Genomic DNA, 23670 nt, shown 5'->3' on the forward strand with positions numbered 1-23670 from the left:
TAGACCTTCCCATGCCCCCGGGGCCTCCTGCCCCTTTCTGCCACAGCCTCTTGGTGCAGGCAGCAGAGCAGTTCACCCCCCACCTTTCCTAAAGAGGGAAGACCAGACTGTGCTGGCCAGTCTGTCCTTGGGGATGGGGGCAGTTGCTACTGGTGCATTAAGTGACTGAAACTGCTGGGTTTAAGTCACTGTGTCAGTCTTGGCCAGTACTCAGTTTGTGGGAGTGTTTGGGAAGCTCAGTCTGGTTCCTAGTGGGCAACAACCACATCACAAAGCCGTGGCAGGGTGCCCACATCTCCAGGGGTGGTGGGTGGCTGAGTAGGGGGCACGCGGGGCCATCTGCTCATCTGCCTGCCTGTGGCCCACAGGTGGCCCTGTACAAGTCGGTGCCCACGCGCCTGCTGTCTCGGGCCTGGGGCCGCCTCAACCAGGTGGAGCTGCCGCACTGGTTGCGCCGGCCTGTCTATAGCCTGTACATCTGGACCTTCGGGGTGAACATGAAGGAGGCTGCCGTGGAGGACCTGCACCACTACCGCAACCTTAGCGAGTTCTTCCGGCGCAAGCTGAAGCCACAGGCCCGGCCTGTCTGTGGCTTGCACAGCGTGGTGAGGCCTGGCCCTGCCCTCCATCCCTCCCCCGGAAATGGGACTCTTGCCCTTGCCTTTGGCAACCAGTCCCAGCAGTCCCCGCAGGTGGCCCATGGGTACTCCTCCTAGGCTGGGGCCCCCAGGGAGGTGGAGACCCTGCCCCAAGTCCCCCTGCTTCCCTGGTAGCAAGCCTCTCTTGGCCCTTCCAGATCAGCCCCTCAGATGGGAAGATCCTGAACTTCGGGCAGGTGAAGAACTGCGAGGTGGAGCAGGTGAAGGGGGTCACCTACTCGCTGGAGTCATTCCTGGGTCCACGTACTTCCACAGATGACCTGTCCTTTCCACCAGGTGGGTCGTTGCCTGGTGGCAGCCTTGAGACCCTGTGGCAGCATGGCTGGGCTGGTCATTGGGCAGGGAAAGGCTAGGAATCACTTCGTGGAGCTTTGGGGCCTCCCTGAAGCCCATGTCCAGACTGCACAGGCTCAGGTGCTTGTCTGACAGCTGGCCCTCATGTCTGCCTCCTGCAGCGCCCCCCTGCGGCTCCTTCAGGAACCAGCTGGTCACTAGAGAAGGGAATGAGCTCTACCACTGTGTCATCTACCTGGCCCCTGGAGACTACCACTGCTTCCACTCCCCCACTGACTGGACCGTTTCCCACCGGCGCCATTTCCCAGGTTGGCCAGAGCCTTACAATTTTTTTGGTGTCCTAAGCTTTTTGGTGTCGAGGGACCGAGGCTCCACACTTGGGGTGCTGAGGCTGTGAGGTGACTGCTTTAGTCTGGCTGCATGAGGGCAGCAGGGGGCAGTCTGGGGTCTAGCCCACTCTGCATTTGGAAGGATATGGGTGGACAGGGGGCTTTGGGAGGCTGGTCTTCTTGCTGGGTGGGGAATGGCAGTGACTCTGCCCCCACAGGCTCCCTGATGTCTGTGAACCCTGGTATGGCCCGCTGGATCAAAGAGCTCTTCTGCCACAACGAGCGGGTGGTCCTCACTGGGGACTGGAAACACGGCTTCTTCTCCCTGACGGCTGTGGGGGCTACCAACGTGGGCTCCATACGCATCTACTTTGACAGGGTAAGCAGAGTCAGGCCCAAGGACTGGGCCACTTGGTGTCCCCCCCACTCCTTCTCCCATGGAGCCAGATCCGTTAAGACTGTAAGTTCTAGAAGAGCGTGTCCCTGGCCAGGCCTGGCTCTGTGGAGCAGCTGCCCCAAGGAGGGGCTTGGCCCTGCTCTGCCAGCCCTCACTCCTATATGCTATCATTGCTTATCTGGAAATGGCTGGACAGGGAGGGCGTTCACCTCCCAGCCTGTACTTTGCTTCTGCTGGGAACCCAAGGGGAATATGGAGCTCAGAGTGGAGCATGCTGATCAGAAGCCGAGTGTCTGAGAGGGTGGCTAGTGGCCATCCTTCCCTCAGAAGTGGGGGGCAGGGCTGCCTTTCTTGGTATCAGCTTATGGCTGCCCCTTGCCTGTTCTGGGTGCTAGAGAAGGGTGGGGTCTGAATCCTCTGTGTCCCCCCGGGTCCCAGTTCACAGCTTCTACTGCGGACACTCTGGTTAGGCTTATGGGCCAAGCCGCTGTGCCCAGCTCCCTTTCCAGGCTGGGTTAGGGACAGGCAGCACAGAGGTGTTCTGGGTCCAGGAGCAGACTCCACATGCTCTACCCTGCAGGACCTGCACACGAACAGCCCACGCTACAGCAAGGGCTCCTACAATGACTTCAGCTTCGTGACACATACCAACAAGGAGGGCATCCCTATGCGCAAGGGCGAGCACCTGGGCGAGTTCAACTTGGGCTCCACCATCGTACTCATCTTTGAGGCTCCCAAGGACTTCAACTTTAAGCTGAAAGCGGGACAGAAGATCCGGTTCGGAGAGGCTCTGGGCTCCCTCTAGAGCCTTCTTCCTGACGTCGGCTGCTGAAGGAGCTTTCTTAACAGAAATGGGAGGGTCTTTTTGGGGAGCCTCCACGGCTGTCTAGGGAGGGGACAGTCTCAGGGCTATAGGGTCCGACCAGGCGGGACCTGGGTGACTAGTTCCTACTGTCCTGAGGTGTGGGTGAGGTCAGAGCCCTCGTCGGCCCTGGACCTATATCATCCCTCTTCCCATCTAAAGAGAACGTGCAGGTCAAGATGATCTCAGATTCCCTTTTGGAGATTTTTTTTAATCTATTGTATAAACTGGAGACCCTACGTCTCCTGGCTGGGTGTTCAGTTGGTCTTGATTTCTGTTGTAAGACAGAAGTGGTTATATCTGTTCTTGCTGCTCTCATCATTGCTTTTCAGCCTCCCCCTCTGCGTCCCCTGCACTGACCAGGCTGTGCTGCCCCCAGAGCAGCGCCATGTGGCCTTTAACACAACTGCTTTCTATTCCCAACTCACCCCCTGCTTGTTTGGGAAGAGCTTTCTCCTTGCATTTGTGGCTGTGAACACATCATCTTTGACTCCGCCAGCATCTTCTGAGGGGGACTGATGGGGTGGCACTCTACATACCCCAGTGAGTGACCTTCCAGAGGTGGCAAGACATCGTTCTAGTAGGCAAGACCAGTTATTGAACCCCCACCCCCCGAATGGGTCCAGAGTGAATGGACAGGCAGGTAGTGGTGGCCTGGTGTGTGTGGGGGAATGCCCCCCCACATATCCAGACCCACAGAAACATGGTAAGTTGCTGCTATTGATTCAGGGGCTTGTGTTGGCGGCAGAAGAGCCTTGGTGTATTGGAGGGGGTGTCAGTGCCTACAACACCTGTCGCCAGGTAACAGGTACACAGTCCTTAGGGAGCCACTGATGGGGGGGGGGCAGGGTTCAGGTTTCCCGGGGACGCTGTGAATTTCTCCTGCAGGAGAAGCCATTTGAACTCTTTCAACTGTATCAGTAGCACAGTATTTTTGTATGAAAAGTGGGAGACTTCTGAACAGTAATTCATTTAATTGCAACCTTTTGAAATAAAAAAATAAAACTCATTGCAGCTTTGCGTTCTGTTCCTGGAGGTGGGCTGAGACCTCCCTGGGGCAATGACTAGCACAGAGCCCGCCGCAGGGCCTGGACCCGGGCAATGCAGGCACGGATGGGTTGGCGTTGGGCCTGGAGCTCAGAGGCCAGCTGCTGGATCTGCCGCTCCACCTGGGGAGAGGGGGCGGGGAGGCTGTGTGGGGACCAGGGGAGGGGAGGGGGGAAGCTGTGCCAGGGCTGCCTGGGGCCTCACCTCCTGTAGTTCTTCCTGCACCTGCCGCTCTGCTTCCTGGTCCTCAGGCCTGGGCTCCTCCTGGCTCAGCTCCAGCCATCGGTGCAGGCTTTTTGCTTGTCGCTGGCAGGACCTGCCCGAGGGAGACACATGCTGCCAGCCTGGCCAGACCCTTGGCTGTGCCTCCAGGTAGGGAAGCAGCCTATCTGCTACTTCTGGGGGTGGGGCGGCTCGAGGAGGGTGGTGCTGTTCCCTTGCCAGCCTCCCCAACCCTCCCCCACCAAGCTCTGCAAGCACCTTGGGTGACCCTCCCAGCCAGATCTGGGGAAACAGCTTGGGGGGTTCTGGGTCTTACCAGAGGTTCTGCTTCATGGTCTGGTAATCCTGCAGTTGCTTCTGGATGCTCTCAAGCTCAGCCTCCAGGTCCGTGTGGCTCTTGGTGACAGAACAAGCTGGATCTTGACCACCCTTGGGGCTAGGCCAAGGCTGAGTGGAAGGATCCCAGGTACTGGGAGTGGCCTGAGCACTTAGAGTGCTGTCAGGCCTCAGGTGCACCCACGTGGCTGTGGAGCCAGCCCCAGGCCCTGTGCCTGTGAAGTCCCCAGGAAGCAGCAGGCGGGAGTGAGGGACACTGGCTGGGGATGGTGAGGCCTGGCATGTCAGCCCAGAGGTGGTGGGTTGTGCAGACACCTGTAAAGGGAGAACAGATGAACACAGAAGCAGGGAGGAAGGCTGGGGGAGAGGCACCAGGTCGCCCACTGCAGGGGTATGGGGGGGGTGAGGTCTTGGACCCACACCTGTGCAGTCCAGTCCCACCCCTACCCTAGGGCCTGGTTCAGCCCATCCTGAGCAGCTGTTTGACCCCCACCCCATTCTGAGCTGTGCCCCTGCACTTCAGTGAGGAAAAGTGGTCCAGGGCAATTGTCCTGGTTGGACCACACATCCCCAACCCTCCCCAACTCTGCCGCTGTCTCCTCTATTACTGAGCACTTGTGCCTTCTCGCACCTTGCTGTCCCTGCCCAGACTCCTCCATCTGGCTGTCATATGCCCCAGGGAGCCGCCGCCTTCTCCAAGGCTACCTCTTTGGTTCCCAGGGGTTTACCTTCAACAACTACATTGCAGACTCTCAGTTTTGCTCCCCAGCCCTGACCACCTTCCCAAGGGCCACACTCAGAACCTTGTTGCTTATCTCAAATTTAACAGGTTCACGACAGACTGTTCAGGCTTTATCCCAAGCAGGCCTCTTCCCCCCACCCCCCATTTTCCCTCTTTCAGTAAGGAACTCATTATTCCTGGAGTTATTCAAGCCAGAAGTCCAAATGCCATCCTGGATTCCTTCCTCACCCTTATCAAACCCATCGGAGCAGGTCCTGCCTAGTCTGCCTCCCACGATGGGCTCTGCCCACAGCCACAGTCACCACCTAATCCTGGCCCATGGGATCATGGCTGCCAACCAGCCCCCATCTCCTTCTACTGAAAATCCCGATATTTCCCCTGGGCCTGCAGGACCCTCGTGATCTGCAGTGTCTTCATCCATGTCCAGGGCTCTTCTTTGGTCCCCACCTCTGCAACATGAGCTTCACAAGCAGGGGCCCAGCAGCCTTTCCCTACTGTGTCCCTAGGGCAGGGGCACCTCTACTTGATGAAGGCATGAGTGGCCTCCCTCCATCTCCCTGAGCCAGTAGTGCTCTGGAAGCAGTGAGTATAGCTGTAGCTACAGCACTGAGAGCGTGAGAAGAGCAGCAAAGGCCAGACCAAAGAACAAGACCCCAGGTGACCAGGAGGACTTACCCTGGCAGGGACTTCGGCCACACATGGCATGAAGGATGAAGGGGGCAGCAGCTCTGGGCCTGTACTCAACGCGGGGGGCAGCTTTGGGCCAGGATGACTCAGCAGGGCCTTGGGCTGGGGCAGGGGGCTGCTTGGGACAAGGGCTGTCCAGGCCGCTGGCAGGAAAGGCCTCGTCAGGGCAGGGCCTGCTGGCCGGGCCATGCCTGAGTCACATTCCTGTGGTGCCTTGGGCCTAAGCAGAGGGACGACAGGAGCTGGTCAGGCCCTGGCACCAGCCTGAGAAGCAGGAAGGAAAGGAAGCCACCCACCCTAGGACCACACCATATACCCTTTCCCCCCAAGGGTGCCACACCCCAGGGGCCTCTGGCTCGGCACCAGCTCCAGCAGGAAATGTGGGCGTCGAGGCTGCTTTCTTGCCGAGCGGGCATCATTGCTGGGAAGAAAAATGGGCCTGTTCCTCTCACCTACCCAGGGCATCCAGTCCCACCCCTCCAATCTTACAGGGAAACAGGGAAACTGCTGGCCTAAGGTCCACAGGCGACGGGGAGTGGGCCTGGGCCACAGAGTACTTTCAGTAATTCCAATGAAGTGAGCCTGATGTTGTGGGGGGTGCCTCACCCGCCTCATTTCATTTGACCTCTGCAGCTACTCAGTGACACAGGTGCCCCTCCCACATCAGAGGGGGAGCACACTCTTCCAGGTCTGGCCCTGTTGGGATCCAGTGCCAAGGGAAGCAGACTGAGGCTCAGGCAGTGTTGGTCACTCTGGGAGCCAACAGCTGGGTCAGCCCAGTGTGCAGGGATGGGCCAGGTTACAAACAGTGGGGTTTCCTGGTCGGAAGGGGAGAAGCAGGGTGACTGGCAGGTCTGGGGGCGTGAGGGCGGGGCTTCCCGACAGCCGATTCCTTTTTTAAAAACAACATGTTCTTTCCCCCACGTTCTGCAGGAACAGAGGCTGCAGTCCCTTTATTTGGGGTTGATGGAATGGGAAGGGACAGGATCCTGCTAGAGAAAGGGGTCCACACGGTTCAACTGGGACCTCCCTCCTTGTATAGTGCAAATTTCTGCTCCAGGCAAAAAGCAAGGAGGAAGAGGCAAGGGATGGGCTACTCACAGCTCTAGGAGGTGGGGGTCCCCAGCAGCCAGGGACAGGCTGCCCCAAGCCCCCCAGGGCCCATGGGGAGCTCGTGCCTTCTTGGTCTCCGGGGCAGCATCCCCAGCCCCAGCCGCAACATAGCTGGAAAGGGGACTGTCAAATGTCACTCTCCTGCTGGGCATGGTGGATGTGGGTGAACGAGTCTCCCTGTCCTGGCCCAGAACCTTCTGTTTCCAGAGCATGGCACAGCGATGGACCGCACGGTGGAGACTGTGAGCCGCCTGCAACAGGCCTCTGGTCAAGTCGTGCCGCGTCTGACCCGCTCCCCATGAGAAGGCGGGGGACCCTCACCTGCACCTGCTGCTGGGCATGCAGCTGCTGCCGGAGGGCCTTCATGCCGCCTGCGAACCGTAAAAGGCGTGTGGCGCCCTCCCGGAGGAGCTGCTGGTGGTAGGCCTGTATGGCCTGCTCCTGACGTGCCTTCTTTCTTCTCCTCTCCAGCACAAAGCCCAGCCACGAGGCCCACACCTCCAGAGAGAGGAGGAAAGGAGGCCCGCCCAGTTCTCCCTGCTTAAGGCTCCCCCCAGGGCTGTGCCCATGACCCACCCTGGCCTCTTCCGAGGTGTACAGGGACAGCTGGGTGTGGAGCCCCTGTTACCTTTGCCTGTAGTGAGAAGGACCAGAACCACAGGGCCCGGGCTGTGCCCTGCTGCTCCCGCCTCCTATTTGCCAGCTAGGGGCCAGAAAAAGATTATGGAAGTCAGGGAGGCCACTCTGACCACAGGGACCTGGTCACTCCGAGACCCTTTTCTAGTAAGGCTGCCCTCCCTCCACTGGGAAGGGCCCAGCACTGCCGGGCGCTGAGTTGGTGGACCAAGGAGTGATCCTCTGGGAAGAACAAAGGTAGAGCTCTGGGGGAAGGGAGCAAGTGGGGGCAGAGTGCTGGGCACCTGAAGGTCTGCTGGGCATGATGCAACCCTGCCTGGTGTTTTAGCACGTCCTTGGTGAAGACTTAAAATGCATTCATATTAATTTTTGGATATTACCCTAATGTGACATTGTAGAAACAGGGCCCTGAAGTGATGGGTTTGTATAGGTCACAGATGGAAGGAACTGGGCAGTGCCGGGAAATGACCAGGGTTGGGGGTGCTCTCAGACAAGGGTGGAATTTAAAATTTTAAATGTGGGGGTGCCGTGGAGTATGTGACTCTTGATCTTGGGGTCGTGAGTTTGAGCCCCATGTTGGGTATAGAGATTAAATAAATGAAAAATAATAAATGTGGGTTCAGGAGGCAGTGGGAGGGGGAAGGGGCTTCTCGTTGGCTCCCACCTGTTGTTTCCACTGGTGGAAGCAGGCCCGGCTGCGGGTCTGGGCCAGGAACTGGGCACCCTGCCTCTGCAGGAGCTGGGGAGAGAACAGCTAAAAGCAGTCAGGGCCCTGCATCCCAATCATCTGGGCACAGCCTTGTGGTGAGACGCTCTCGGCCCAAGAGAACTGTCCTCCCATCTCCAAGAACAGTCTTGGATAAAGCCAAGGCTTCCTGTACCAGGCAGGAGCATCGAGCTCTGACACCCCACGCTTCAGGATGAGCCAGGTTTCCCTCCTGGGCCATCTGGTGCCTGGGGGAGACCTGACCCAGAGGCTGGCTTCCCTCAGCCTTCCCAGAAGGTCCCTGCAGCCTTGTGCCCGCAGGACCCCAACCACCCAGCACCCATCCTGGTGGTCGTGGGTTCTGCCACAGCGCCCTCTTCCCCACGTGGTGGTCTCCTGGCCCGGGACCCGCCGCTTGCCTCACCCGCTTCCTGATGCAGCCCAGATGGTGCGCCTTCCACTGGGCCAGAGCTCGCAGCAGCAGCCGCCAGCCGTGGTGTGCAGCCGCCCTCCTGAGCTGGGCTCTCTGCTGGGCCGCCCTCTGGTGTCGGTCCCGCCAGCGCCGAAACCACGTCCTAAGACAACCTGAGGCAGATCCAAGTCAGAGTTTACTCTTTTGGAGGTTTCTACAAACCAATCTGCAAGGTTCAGAGAGCTGAAAAGGTTGTGTTGGGGTAGAGCTGGGGTGTCAGCCCCCACTCGGTGAAACGACCACATGGGGACGGTGGCCGCTGTGTGTCGACATCTGTGGCCACCTTCAGTGGCCATGAGCACCCTGGGGGCCGGAACCTGGTGTGCCGTTTACTATTGTGCCCCCAAAGGATCAGCCAGAACCACCCGCCTGTCCACAGTGGCCACGTGTCTGCAATGCCCCCGTGGAGTGGCCCACGGAAGCCCACTGGACATGTGGAGGACAAGACGCTGTATCTGAGGGAATGGGGGGCCATGGCCCTATTTGGCCTGGGAGGAAACCCAAGCTCAGAGAGTCTAAGCCGCTCCAACCAGGCCTGGGAGGAGGCACAGCGTCTGCTATTCTGGGTGCTGCAGGCAGGCGGAGGCTACTGCATGCATTTTGTTTCTGTGTCACCACATTCTCTCTCAAGGGAAAGCAAGCACTTTCTTCAGTGTTTTTGTTTTTTTTTCTTTTAGGTCTTTCCCTTTTCTTAAGCCCTGAGACAAGTTTCTTTTATTTTATTTTTTATTTTTTTTAAAGATTTATTATTTATTTGACAGATCACAAGTAGGCAGAGAGGCAGAGAGAGGAGGAAGCAGGCTCCCCGTTGAGCAGAGAGCCCAATGCGGGGCTCGATTCTAGGACCCTGGGATCACGACCTGAGCCGGAGGCAGAGGTTCTAAACCACTGAGCCACCCAGGCGCCCCGACAAGTTTCTTTTATAGACAACAGATACTAAGGCACTGATGCCACAATGGGGGTGTCCTCCGGGAGCTGCTGGAGGGGGCAGGGAGGGCAGGTTTGCAGGCCTGGAGGCGAAGCCTTAGGACCAAGTGCTGATACTTCCTGCATACTGCTCCCAGGGTGTACTTCTCACTGGGTCCTTATGACAACCCCACGAGGCAGCTACTAGATTCCATTTTGCAGTTGGGGAAACTGAGGCTCAGAGAGGCCTTAAATGGGGCCACACAGCCAGCACCTGACCCTGCTCATATCAGACACTCTGTTGAAGGTGTCTTATGACACGTTACCCTGAACTCATCCTCCTCCAGCACTCAGCCCCGCCCTCGAGCGGGGTATGCCTGAGGTATGCCTGAGACTCGAGGCCTTAACTAAGCCCAGAAATGGTTCTGCAGGCACTGAGTGTGCATCTGCTATGTGCTGAGAACACAGTGTCTTGTCTTGTGGTCTCCCAAATCCTTGTACCACCTGTAAAGGACACAACAATCCCAGGGCCCACCGTGTACCACCAACACCTTCCAGGGAGAGCTGCTTGCCCCTCGGTCCTGCAGTCCAGGGTGCAGCCCGTGCCTGTCCCCTCTAACACCTGCTGTGGCCACCTGACACCACCCCCCCCCCGGCAAGGCCTCTGCAGTGCTGATGCCAAAGCTCTGCCCAAACAGAGGCCCCAGAATGGGCCAAACCCCTCAGCTTCTTTCTTGGGAGATACCTGGAAACACAGCACTGGTTTCTGGGGTTGGGGGCGGGCAGCTTGAGGACACAGAGAAGCACACTTGGGTGGGGTAGGTGCGGGATGTTTGACCCCCAGGGTTCTGTCCAGAGGAAAGCAGAGATGTGTGTTTATCCACATAAATAGTGCAGTCAGAACCAAACCAAAGTTTATCAGTTTTTGTCCTGGAACAAACCAACAACTTGACCTGTCTTCCCTACAGTCCGATTTAAACAATTTCTGTTTGTTTTCATTTCCAGTTGTATTGTCATTTATCCTAACCACCGCTCATGTCCCTACTGCAGGGCCATGGGCCTCAGTTTCCCTGCATCTCATCTGTGCTCCTGTCTGACCATCTTCCCCAGGCTCTCTGTACAGCAGGGAGTCAGCTGCCCAAAGCCACTACTCCCTGAACATACAAGGGCCCAGCGACACAAGGAAGCGGACTCCCTCCCCTTGATTCCTTCATGAGAATCAGATATTAAGCCTCGGTCTTACACCTGAAGATCAACTGGTTGGCAAGTGGCTGGGAAGAGAACGCTGTGACATGCTGGGTTGAATGGTTACCCCTCCTCCAAAACCCGGAACCTCATCCTGAACCTCCGAACTGCTGTGCCTCGGCAAGATGATCAGTGCAGTCAGCTGACACCACCCTGGAGCAGGGCGGGCCCCTAATCCAGGAGGACTGGCGTCCTTCTGAGAGACGTGGTCACAGGGCAGATAGCCCTGTGCCGGCAGAGGCCGAGGATGGAGGGATGGATCTGCGAGCCAATTAACACCAAGGACTGCTGGGGCTGTCAGAGGCCGGAAGAGGCAAGGAAGGATTCTCCCCTCCAGCCTTCATAAGAATCATGGCCCCGCCAACACCCCAGTTTCAGACATGGCCTCCAGAAGGCCAAGAGAACAATCCTCTGCTGGTGGAAACCTCCCAGTCTGCGGTACTGTTATCTCAGCAACAGGAAACTCACACGGAGTAGAATACAAAGACTGAGGGGGAAGAGATGGAACACAAGACAGTTCTGTGTCCTTCAGAGCCCTTTCCCCAGCTGCCAGGAACTCCACTCACCCCTATCCAGCACCTTCTGGGCCTCCTTAATGGCACAGTCCTCCTGCTGTCGGTAGTATATCTGCACGGATGCAGCCTCCCGCCACTGCAACAGGACCTAAGGGACAGATGAGGAGCAGAGTCTGACTTCCCAAGACACCCAGCGCTGCGGGACTGAGCAGGGACATGGCACCCACACACGTTCCGGAAAACACCAACCAGCAGCACAGACCCCAGGCCACAGACCAAAGCCCCCAGTCCCCACAGGAAGCAAAGTATCCCAGGCGATGGACTGTTCTATAGGAGTTCAACTTCCGAGCATGCCATCAAGAAGTCAAGGCATCCCAAGTGCATTTGTTCCATTATTAGGTGCTGAACGAAGCTGTACATTAGATGCATGCAGCCTTTCAAACTGAGGCACACATGAAATCACACCAGCAGAGCACTTTACAAAGAAGTCAAGCAGCCGGGGTTGCTGGCTCTTAGGCACAAATTCCATTCTCTGCAAAAAAGGCCTCCCTTCCCAGCTGGAAGCCAAGCAAGTCTGACAGCAGACTAGGCCTTGACTTTGTCACAGTTCTTCACCCACTGGAGGCTTCCGAGTTGTCAGGACCAGTCTCCCCCGGCCTTCCAGCAGGAGAACCGCTGCTGTTCAGAGCTCCTGGCAAAAATCCTTCTCTCTAAAAGAGCCTCCAGTACCGGGACCACTGCTGTCCCTTCATTTCTGAACTACCCTGTTGCGTAATATGCCTTCCTCCCAAGGTCGTGAGCTGGCATGCCCTCCCTCTTGCAGCACGTAGGACAGGCCCCACGGGTAGCATTTTGGGGCCACTTTCCACGGACGATGACCAGCAGTCTCACATTCCCGGGGTGCTCTACACTTTCAAGAAAGCCTCTGCAGCCATAAAATCAGCCACAGTGAACATCCTCTGACAGATGAAGAGAAAGAGGGCCACACTGACATAGTTTGTCCCAGCGGAAAATTCCACATGTGTAGGAAGTACTGGTTCTGGTAAGAACCAGTTTGCTCACTGTGTTTTTGTTTTAACGGATATTGGTTCATAATCCAGTAAAAAAAAAATAAACGAAACCTGCATGGAGGAGGGTCAGTGAGCCCATGTCCTGGGTTCCTTGTTCGGTGCCTAGCTTCGGGGTGACCCCCTCACAGGAGCAAGGTCCCAAACTCTCCTGGGCAACCAGCTGGTCTCCCCAGGCCTCACCTTGGAACACAAGGTTCGCCGGTAGTGAGCGTGTGCTCGGGAGCTTTGCTGGGCTTCATGCACGTGGGCCAGGGTGTTCTCTCTCCAGCGACGGAACACACTCCTGCAGGAACACAGGCCAGGGAGATGAGGGTGTCACCAGTGCGGATGAGATGGGGGAGGTTCCTGTGAGTCATTCCGGCTTCTTCAGCCCACTCCTCAATTGAGGACAGACTCCTTGGACCTAAGAATATCAGTCTCACCAACAGCCATATTTATGGTGACACACTCGACAGGGCTGGTGAGCCCCTGCTCTGTGCCAGGCACTGGGGGAACCCCAGGGGCACCACGATGAACAAGACCAAATACCATGTCCTTGTGCATGTACATGACACACAGTGGTGACCAGGCAGTGATGGTACAGGTGAGTCACGCCACAGTAAGGCACAGAGAGACGGGAGGTGGCGAAGGGCCGTCGGCCCCAGCCCCACAGTTGCTGCAGAGTTTGCTCAGCGACTCCATCTTTCTCACTCCCTCTGCCTGAGGGGCTGGATGGGCACCTCCCTGAAGGAGGGCAGAAGCGGTAAGTCCACAAGGCCCACCTCCCACAGGCGGCCTGGAATACCATGTGCTGAACAAATACGGAGGGAGGAAAAGAGTGGAATGAGGGAGGCCTGCCGGGAAGGAGAGCGCGAGAGGTTGGTTTAGCAGGAGCTGGAACAGAGAGAGTGAGTGACCTCCAAGGCTGTGAGAGATGCCTCTGGAATCCGTGAAAGGCCTGGAGAGCCAAGCAGGGAGGCAACTGAGTGGAGGCTGAGGCACAGGGGGTCCCTGCAGCTCTGGAGCGGGAGACACAGAGTCTTGCAGGGGAGGGAAGAGTGTCAACAGGAGCAAGACAAGGGGGAGCTCTCGCAGATGCCCAGGTTTACAGCTGCCTCCTCAAGGCCCCAGTCTGCACACAGCAGCTTCCAGACACAGGGTGACCCAAGAATGGAGTGCTTGCTATGGCAAAGCCCAGCAACGCTGTGAGCAGTGCAAGGAGCTGGGCTGTCCTCCCTCCACACCAGTCCAGACACCTGGCCCTGCCTGGGGCTGGAGCGGGCACCCTGATCCCCAGGCCCTGTGGGAGATGCCGGGGAGACTCACCAAAGCAGCCGCCCCTTGTGCTGCCTCTCCCTGGTCACCACCTCCTGGAGGATGCTCCGAACCTGGCTCTGGTAAGTCTGTGGGAGACCGAGAGGACTGGCAGGCGCTGGGCCCAGGCCCCTCCCTTGTCCCTCCCTCAACTGGGGCCCTCCTTCCAGGGGGTGCGATGCTGGAGGTGGACACTGGTCTAGAGCTCTGAGTCCCACGCCAGTAGAGTGCCTGGACAACAGAGAGGATGGTCTTGCTAAGTCCTTACCTAGCAAGTCAGGCCACTGGCCTCCTGGACAAGGGGTCACTTTGATGTGGAGTCTGGCCCCCCAGAGGGCACTCGTTTTTACTTTGCCGAGCAAGGATGCCAGAGTTCAGCCCCGTGGCCGAGAGACCCACCGTCCTGGGCACGCGGAGGCTCGCGGGACTCCTCCCGGAGGGTCAGGGAGACTGAGGGAGGGACACAAGATCCCCGCCCCCCCATCCCGCCCGAGGCAAGGGGCGACCCAGGGACCAGCAGAAGCCCCTACCACCCAGGTGCGCAGCGCCCCCCGCAGCGAGGTGCGCCTGTGGTGCAGGCGGGCGCGCGTCAGCTTCTGCTGCTCCGCAGTGCGCAGAGACAGGCCCTGCGGACAGAGGGAGGGCCGGGAGGGGCTCAGCCATGCCGCCATCTTCACCTGTGGGGTTCTCACCTGCCCCCCCCCACCCCCCGCCAAGGCCTCATCTATGACTAGGTATCTCTCAGGGGCTTTGTGGGGATCAGATGGGGCAAGAGCCTGACTCAGGGTAAACGCTCAAGCCATGGTGGCAATTGACACACTTTTTACTCTGAGTAGGATGCCTGCAAATGGTTAGACCAAGAATTTTAGGTTCAGTGAGTTCAGACGGGAACCAAAGAACATGGGAGTTTGAGCCAATCACCTCAGGAAACCAGGTTAGTGCTTGCCCCTCTGCTGCCCAGCCTGTCTCCCATGCTCAGAGGCAGGTGGCTGCCGAGGGGCGGAAGACAAGCCCACATGTCCATTCCGAGTCATGCTGACACCCAGCTCCACCTGTCCATAACCACACGTGGTGGCATCTGTGCCAAAGCCTCACCTCCCTCCACCTGTTCCATGCCCAGTGCAGGAGCCGTGTGGAGTGGAACTCTGCAGCCAGCACTAGGCCCGCCTTCCTGTGGGGAGGGTTGGAGTCAGCACTGCAGCCTGGACCCGGCCAGGGCTCTTTCCACACACACCCCTCACAGTCCCGGGCCCCTGCCTAGTGGTTCTTAAATTAGTGGGGAGGGAGGAATCAAGACCTTCTCTGGGGCACCTGGATGGCTCATTCAGTTAAGTGTCTGCCTTTGGCTCAAGGTCATGATCGCAGGGTCCTGGGATGGAGCCCTGGGTTGGGCTCCCTACTCAGCAAGGAGCCTGATTCTCCCTCTCTCTTTGCCCCTGCTTGTGTGCATGCTCTCTCAGTCATGCTCTCAAATAAATAAATAAATAAATAAAATCTTAAAAAAAAAAAAAAAAAAGACCTCTGAAGAGCTGCCAAAGGATTTGGGCTTTCCCCTCAGGAAAGTGAGCATCTACTCAAATTCTTGGAGCCAACCTGACAGGGCTCAAGTACACTGAAGTACACTCATGTGCTGGCGACTCAGGAGATTAAAGGTGGCCAGAATCTGAGAGTGGGGAGATCCTCACAGCACAAAGTGGATGCAGAACAGCATTAAAGCGGGACAGTGTCTGCTGTGTCCATGTGGGCTGTCTGCCCTGCCCTGTCTCCAACCACATGGTGTGGTAAAAACTGCCACCACCTGCCCCTAGGCCACAGCTGCTGGTCCTGGTGCTCAGCTATCCTGAAACGGGTTCATCAGTCTATTTTCTGGACGTGGTCACACTGGGCCCCACCCAGTGAGCGGGATGCATCCAGTGGGTAGGACCTCAGATCCATGGAGCACGTCTGTCCCCAGACATGTCCAGCATGTCTGGAGCATGTCGAGTCCCTGAGGCTGGGAGCTCCATGAGGTACCCCAGGATCCTCCCACTATAGCCCTGGTTCTGTATAGACTGTATCAGGCAAAATTTCTGGAACTTAAAACCAGGGTCTAGGCTAACAAAACCCTCCGAAAGGCACTCAGAGCTGAGAGTCTACCACTATGGTCAAAGCTGGCCTGAGAGGGGAAGAGCCTCAGGGGCAGAAGCGGCCCCTCACTCTGTTCTGAGCCCTTGGGCACTGTCTCTCCAGATGCAGAAAGCCCTCCTGAGCTGGTGGTGGCGGCGGTGGGCCCAGGCCGCTGCTGTCCGCTGCCGCTCCTGGTGCTGTGCTGCTGCCCGCTGGTGCCACGTGCACCAGGACCTCTGCAGGAGCTGCCGCTCTGAGTGAAGGATGGCCTGGGGCAGGATGGCAGGGAGAGAACAGAGTCAGTCCAGCAGCTGGGGGCACAGAAGCCAGGAAGAGTCTATAGGCCACAATTACTGACCAAGGCAAAAGAGATGGCCATTAACGAGCTGCCCTGGCCCAGAAGTCATATGTAAACTCCACTGACAAGGGCAACAGATGCCCCAGGCCCTGCCCTGCCTTGTGAGTCCTGGTCACAGGCAGGACGCCCTGCAATGTGGGTCTGGGCAACGTCCTGAGCAGAGGAGACAGTGAGCGCAAAGTCTAAAGCAAGTCCTGCCCGTTCCAGGCACCTCCTCACGGACGGCCACTTACCATCCTCTCCGCCAAGCGGTTTTCTCGATGCCGAAACATCTTCTGCCACCAAATAGCAAATACTTGCTTCTCCAACATCTCCCTAAAAAGATAATAATAACAATAACGGGAAACAAAGCACTGAAGATAAAACAAAATCACTATGAAAAAGAATGAGAAGTTCCAAATAATTGGGATTTTTTTCCTTAGGCTATTAAGAGGTGAATAAGTTGAGATGGGAGAGGAAGGAAAGAGAAAGAGAAGGAAAGCAGACAGCAGTAGCCAAAAAGCCCCATGAACAACCCAGTACTCTCCAAGTTGTTTCCAGTGTCAGCCAAGCATTTGCACAGTATGAATAACACTGAAATACCAACAGTGCTCAATGGTCAGTAGTGAAATCCTTTCTAGTCCGGGCTGACCGGCCTGGTTGCTGTTACACAAATCCTTAGGGGAAGTGGTTAAAAACAGAGGCCAGGTCTCCAGAGCTAACCATCAAGTCTGAAGTGGGCCCCAGGAAACAGTATTTAAAAGAAGCGTTCCACATGAGGTAGACAGGGAGACAGGTTTGAGAACCACTGCTCTGTCACCTCTGCCTCGGCCTCTCCACTCAGTGCAATTATGCGAAGGCCTGCAAATGCAGCACTGGGACAACTGGTCAACAGCCACTAGGAGCTGTGCGTTGGCAAAAGCATGGGACAAAATACACGAGGCAACTGTTTTCAGGCCTGGACAAGAGGCAAAATAGACTGTGATCCTTAGAGTTGAGAAGCAAGTAAGGTGAGCCCCGTGGCCGCCCAGGCTTTCTGCCTTGAGGGCACGTTCTGAACACCGGGGGCAGAGCCACCGAGTCCAAGCAGAACAGGACAGTCTCACTCAGTTGGGGCAGAGAACAGAGTTCAAGACTGCAGGGGAAGGACTGTATGCACCTGTGGCTTTCCTGAACCCGTAGAGACCTCAGAGGCATGCTCACCCACACCTTGCACACTCTGCAAGTATGTACCCCACTTTCTCTATGAGTCTGCCCGGTCCACAAGTAAGGCTATACAAGCAGGCTCTGTGAGATCTAGCAGAGTGGCCTCTTCAGGGCTGACTGCTGGATGGAGATTACCAGAAACTGGAAAGGGCTGGGAGATTTGAGTTCTGGTCCAGTCTGAATGTAGAAACTTTGCTGGGAACCCCAGAATTCAGAAAGGGTGGCCTCAGGAATAAGTGCCATGCCCTAACTCTGAAGACAAAAATAAAAAAAGACCCACACATGGGGCACATGGTACAGCGTGCAACTCTTGATATCAGGGTTGTAAGCTGAAGCACCGCACTTGGTATAGAGATTACTTTAAAAATATCTTACGGGCGCCTGGGTGGCTCAGTGGGTTAAGCCTCTGCCTTCGGCTCAGGTCATGATCCCAGGGTCCTGGGATCGAGCCCCGCATCAGTCTCTCTGCTCAGCAGGGAGCCTGCTTCCCCCTCTTTCTCTGCCTGCCTCTCTGCCTACTTGTGATCTCTCTGTGTCAATTAAATAAATAAAATCTTTTAAAAAAAATCTTAAAACACACACACACACACACACACACAAAGAATGAAGAGAACCACACTCAATAGGATCAACAGGAATCACGAGAATAAAGAGCAATCACTGCCTACCAGAATAAAAGGCAAAACCCTTTAAAGGAAAAACAGCTGTCTACAAAAACAATGACCCAAATGCTGGAATCAGCAAACACTTAGAAAGAGTTATTAAAGTGTGTGTACTTAAAAGAAGGATGAATAAAATTAGTTACCAGACAGGGAATCTTGGCAGAGAAATAGAACCAAAAGCAAAAAAGAACCAAATGATTTGGTGGCTTCTCAAAAGTAAACACAGAATTATTTGATTCAGTAATTCTACTTCTAGGTATACAATCGAAAGAATGAAAAACAGAGACTTAGAGAGATGTATGTACACCAGTGTTCACAGCAGCATTATTCACAATAGCTAAAAGGTAAAAACTTACGTGTCCATCAACATACAGATGAACAAACTGTGGTATATCCATACAATGAAATATTATTCAGCCATAAAAAGGAATGAAATTCTTTTTTTTTTTTTTAAGATTTTATTTATTTATTTGACAGATCACAAGTAGCCAGAGAGGCAGGCAGAGAGAGGAAGGGAGGCAGGCTCCCTGCTGAGCAGAGAGCCAGATGTGAGGCTTGATCCCAGGACCCTGGGATCATGACCTGAGCTAAAGGCGAGGCTTAACCCACTGAGCCACCCAGGCACCCCAAGGAATGAAATTCTGATACATGCTATGACATGGATAAACCTTGAAAACATTATGCCAAGTAAAATAAGCCAGACACAAAAGGTCTAATATTACACAATTCCACATATATGAGACATCTAGAATAGCCAAATTCAGAGACAGATAGTAGTTTAGAGGTTCCCAGGGCTAGGAATAGATGGAAATGGAAAGTTAGTGTTTAATGGGTACAGAATTTCTGTTTGGGATGATGAAAAGTTCTGGAAATGCACTCCCCCTGCTTGTATTCCCTCTCCTCCTCTTTTTTTTTTTTTTTTTTTAAGATTTTATTTATTTATTTGACAGACAGAGATCACAAGCAGACAGAGAGGCAGGCGGAGAGAGAGGGAAGCAGGCTCCCCGCCGAGCAGAGAGCCCGATGCGGGACTCGATCCCAGGACCCTGAGATCATGACCTGAGCCGAAGGCAGCGGCTTAACCCACTGAGCCACCCAGGCGCCCTCCTCCTCTCTTTTTAAAAAAAGATATTAATTATTTATTTGACAAGGAGAGGGAGATCACAAGTAGTCAGAGAGGCAGGCAGAGAGAGAGGAGGAAGCAGGCTCCCTGCTGAGCAGAGAGCCTGATGCGGGGCTCGATCCCAGGACCCTGGGATCATGACCTGAGCCGAAGGCAGAGGCTTAACCCACTGAGCCACCCAGGTGCTCCTAAAGAAATAAAATCTTTAAAATAAAACAAAACAAAAACCCAAAGATAAATAAAAACATCTTAAAAGCAAAGGAAGAGAGACAGATTACATGTGGGGGGAGAATGATACAAATGATGGGTGCCTTTAAACCAGAAATAATGGAGGCCAGAAGACAAGGGAAGAACGTCTTTAAAAGACTTGGAAGGGCTTCTGGGTGGCTCAGACGGTTAAGGGTCTGCCTTTGGTTCAGAGTCCTGGGATCAAGCCCCGAATCGGGATCCCTGTTCAATGGGGAGTCTGCTTCTCCCTCTCCTTCTGCCCCCTCCTGTGCTCATTCACTTTCTCTTTCCTGAATGAAATCTTTAAAAATAAATAAATAAATAAATAAATAAATAAAAAAAAATAAATAAAGATAGACAGATAGATTGATTGATTGATTGATTGAGGAGTGAGGGGTAGAGAAACTCATTGTTTTATATCCAGGAAAAGGTCCTTTAAAAATGAGACCAAGAGTGAAATAACCATGAACAAAAGCTGAGATAGTTTCTCTCCAGCTGACTTATAGTATAAAAATGCTAAAAGACAGGGCACCTGGGTGGCTCAGTGGGTTAAACCTCTGTCTTCAGCTCAGGTCATGGTCTCAGGGTCCTGGGATCCAGCCCCGCATCGGGCTCTCTGCTCGGTGGGGAGCCTGCTTCCCCCTCTCTCTGTCTGCCTCTCTGCCTACTTGTGATCTCTGACGAATAAATAAATAAAATCTTTAAAAAAGATGCTAAAGGACAAAAGCATATAGATGAAAACTCACATCTATAGGAAGAAACAATTTTCCATATTAGATATGGAAAATATGTGGGTAAATATAAAAGATTGTTTTTTTAATCTCTTAATTTTTAAAAAAGAATTCTGTCTAAAGCAAAAATTACATGGGCAAAAATATATGACAAGAAATACTATCAGTGATGGAGAGGAGGGGCGCCTGGTTGGCTCAGTAGGTTAAAGCCTCTGCCTCCGGCTCAGGTCATGATCTCAGGATCTTGGGATTGGGCTCTCTGCTCAGCTTTGGCCTCTCTGCTCTGGGCTCTCTGCTCAGCAGGGAGCCTGCTTCTCTCTCTCTCTGCCTGCCTGTCTGCACATGATCTCTATCAAATAAAAAAAAAAAAAAACACACATGATGGGGAGGAAAGGAATTTTACTGTTTTTATGTTCTTATATTTAACATGAAGTGGTACAACAGAACTAAGTAGAACTGTAATAAGTCTAACAATGTGTATTGTTAATTCCTATACAAAAGAGGGGTGCCTGGGTGGCTCAGTCGGTTAAGTATCTGCCTGCAGCTCATGTCATGATCCCAGAGTCCTGGGATTGAGCCCCACATCAGGCTCTGCTCAGCAGGGAGCCTGCTTCTCCCTCTCCCTCTGTCTACTGCTCTGCCTACTTGTGTTCTCTCTCTGTGTCAAATAAATAAGTAAAATCTTAAAAAAAACAACACAAAAGAGGGGCACCTGGGTGATTCAGTCAGCTAAGTGTCTGCCTTCAGCTGAGGTCATGATCCCGGGGTCCTGGGATCAAGCCCCGCATTGGGCTCCCTGCTCAGTGTGGAGTCTGCTTCCTCCTCTCCCTCTGCCTGTTGCTCCCCCTGCTTGTGCGCTCTCTTCTCGCTCCCTGCTCTGTCAAATAAATAAAACATTTAAAAATAAAATAAAATAATGATAAATACAAAATACAAAAGGTATAAAAAGCCAATGCAGGAAATAAAATGTAATATTAAAAGATTCTAAATGAACAGGGCAGAAAAGGGGAAACAGAGAAACAAAAAAGGTAGGCTTCAGCCCAACCACACCAATTACATTAAATGTAAATGAACCACACACTTTAATTAAAAAGCAGAGATTGTCAGGAATGCCTAGGTGGTGCAGTCAGTTGAGCATATGACTCAACCCAAGCTTTGGCTTGGGTTATGAGCTCAGTGTTATGGGATCAGGCCCCAAGCTGGGCTCCATGCTTGGTGTGGAGACTGCCTGGGAGACTCTCCCTCTCCCCATCCCAACCCCCTCATGCTCACTTGCTCACTCTCTCTCAAATAAATAAATCAACCTTTAAAAAAAAGAAAAAAGCAGAGATTGTCAGACTAGATAAAAAAAAATAAGACATAGGAGGAAAGCTTTATTAAATATGAAGACAAATAGAGGGAAAGGTAAACCACATAAACTGTAAATACAAAAAAAGCTGCTGAGGATTTTTTTTTTTAAAGATTTTATTTTATTTACTTATTTGTCAGAGACAGAGGGAGCGAGCACAGGCAGACAGAGTGGCAGGCAGAGGCAGAGGGAGAAGCAGGCTCCCCGCCGAGCAAGGAGCCCGACGTGGGACTCGATCCCAGGACGCCGGGATCATGACCCTAGCCGAAGGCAGCAGCTCAACCAACTGAGCCACCCAGGCGTCCCTGCTGAGGATATTTTAATAAAAGTCAAAGCAGGCTTTGAGAAACGAAATACTACCCAAAATAAGGAGGTTTTATTTCAAAATGATAAAAAGGGACAGTTCATGAGGAAAACATAACAATCTAAACTGTACATGGACCAAATAACAGAGATTCCAAACACATGAAGTAAAACTGGTAGTATTACCAGGAAAAATAGAAAATCCATAATCATAGCTAGAGAATTCTAACACTTCTCTCTAGTAATCGATAGAAAAAGTAGACAAACAAAAAAACTAAGGTGGGGGGTGGTTCAGTTGGTTGACTGTCTGCCTTTGGCTCAGGTCATGATCCTGGGGTCCTGGGACTGAGTCCCACACAGGGCTCCCTGCTCAGTGGGGAGCCTGCTTCTCCCTCTCCCACCCTGCTTTATGCTCACTCTTGCTATCTCTCTCTCTCAAATAAATAAATAAAATATTTTAAAAACAAACAAATACCTTGCCTGAGGAAAGCATCTGCATCCTGGAGACTGACTGGAAAGCCAGGGCTTTGACTGAGTGAACACACTAACCTCTGCCTCTACAGTTCTCTTCCAGCCTGGTTCTACCTACAGGTCCTGGACCTGAGGCGTGGCCTCCAGCCCAGGCATCCTGCCTGCAGACCGGCTGCCCCCACTGCCCATGTCCTTCTGTCCTGCCCATTTCTCCTGCCTTATGGATTTTGCACAATTCGGAGTTTTTCCATAAACTGACTCTTGTATTAATAAAGGCTTTAGGAGATTTTTGTTAAAAACCAAGGACCTCTCTTCAGCTCTGAACAAATTTTTCCTTCAATTCAAACACAAAGATTTATGGACCTTTCAAGTTGACTCAAATTTGTGGATGGTTTCTCCCACTTTCCTATTCTACATTCTTAGTCCTATGTTAGCTTTATGTTTCAAATGGTGAAATGCAATCAGTCCAATAAAATATGAAATAACCATGAAAAAAAAACAAACAAAACCCAACAACAAACAAAAACCTGTAAGGGTACAGAAAATTTGAAGATGACTACCAACCAACTTGTCCTAACAGACATTTATAGAACACTGTATCCAACAAGTATAGTATAAATATCCTTTTAAAGTACACATGGGAAAAAATGAAGTGCACATGGAAGGTGCACCAAAACAGATTACATATATTCGGCTATAAAACATGTTAATACATTTCAAAAACTGAAGTTATATAAGGTGTTTTCTAGCCACAATGGATTAAATAATAATTAAAAACAATAATGTATCAAGAAAATTCCTATTTGAATATTAAATAACAGATTTCTTTTTTTAAAAGATTTTATTTATTTATTTGACAGAGAGAGAGAGAGAGATCACAAGCAGGCAGAGAGGCAGGCGGGGGGTGGGGGAAGCAGACTCCCCACTGAGCAGAGAGCCCGATGCAGGGCTCGATCCCAGGACCCTGAGATCATGACCTGAGCCGAAGGCAGAGGCTTAACCCACTGAGCCACCCAGGTGCCCCTCAAATAACGTATTTCTAAGTAAACCACAGGTCAAGAAAGAAGTCACAAAGGAAATCAGAATATATTTTTAGTTGAATGATAATAAAAATACAGCATATCAGAATTTGTGGGATAAAGCTAAAGCGGAGGGAAACCTTACAGCTTAAAATTTTCACAAGAGAAAGATTTAAAATTTATAATTTCCTGCCAATAACAAAAGAATGGGTGGACATGCCTGGTTGGCTCAGCTGTAGGAGCATGAATCTCTTGATCTCAGGGTTGTGAGTTCATGCCCCACAGTGGGTGTAAAGATTGCTAAAAGTAAAATAAAATAAAATCAACTCTAAAAAAAAAATGGGTGATTTGTGCTTCCGTCTTTTTTTTTTTTTTTTTTTTTTACAGAGAGAGAGAGATCACAAGTAGGCAGAGAGACAGACAGGGTTGGGGGGGAAGCAGGCTCCCCAATGAGTGGAGAGCCCGATGCGGGACTTGATCCCAGGACCCTGGGATCATGACCTGAGCTGAAGGCAGAGGCTTAACCCACTGAGCCACCCAGGCACCCTTGTGCTTCCGTCTTAATGTTAAAAAAAAAAAAAAAAAAGGGAAGGCAAACTAAATCC

At 53.2% G+C, this 23670-nt stretch overlaps 2 protein-coding genes across 6 annotated transcripts in view; one reads left to right on the forward strand and one right to left on the reverse strand.

Moving 5' to 3' along the window:
* The window catches only part of PISD (phosphatidylserine decarboxylase), a 42888-nt gene extending 39358 nt beyond the window's left edge, over positions 1-3530 (forward strand). For all 5 annotated transcript variants that reach the window (XM_080820884.1, XM_080820883.1, XM_080820886.1 and 2 more), the window contains 5 exons: positions 369-605; positions 797-935; positions 1115-1261; positions 1501-1661; positions 2260-3530. In XM_080820884.1, coding sequence (XP_080677010.1) covers positions 369-605; positions 797-935; positions 1115-1261; positions 1501-1661; positions 2260-2484 — 909 coding nt within the window. In that variant the 3' untranslated portion in view covers positions 2485-3530. The remainder of the gene's footprint in view (positions 1-368; positions 606-796; positions 936-1114; positions 1262-1500; positions 1662-2259) is intronic.
* SFI1 (SFI1 centrin binding protein) overlaps positions 3460-23670 on the reverse strand; it is a gene marked incomplete at its 5' end in the record, with an annotated part of 92227 nt that continues 72016 nt past the window's right edge. The window contains 17 exon segments of the mRNA XM_080820882.1: positions 3460-3710; positions 3793-3904; positions 4127-4461; positions 5564-5795; positions 5892-5996; positions 6677-6939; positions 7010-7186; positions 7317-7391; positions 7989-8063; positions 8455-8615; positions 11220-11316; positions 12419-12521; positions 13544-13620; positions 14062-14157; positions 14627-14702; positions 15728-15906; positions 16229-16310. Coding sequence (XP_080677008.1) covers positions 3606-3710; positions 3793-3904; positions 4127-4461; positions 5564-5795; positions 5892-5996; positions 6677-6939; positions 7010-7186; positions 7317-7391; positions 7989-8063; positions 8455-8615; positions 11220-11316; positions 12419-12521; positions 13544-13620; positions 14062-14157; positions 14627-14702; positions 15728-15906; positions 16229-16310 — 2350 coding nt within the window. The 3' untranslated portion in view covers positions 3460-3605.

The sequence above is a fragment of the Martes martes genome (assembly GCF_963455335.1).
Source record: "Martes martes genome assembly, chromosome: 13".
NCBI classification, from domain to species: domain Eukaryota; kingdom Metazoa; phylum Chordata; class Mammalia; order Carnivora; family Mustelidae; genus Martes; species Martes martes.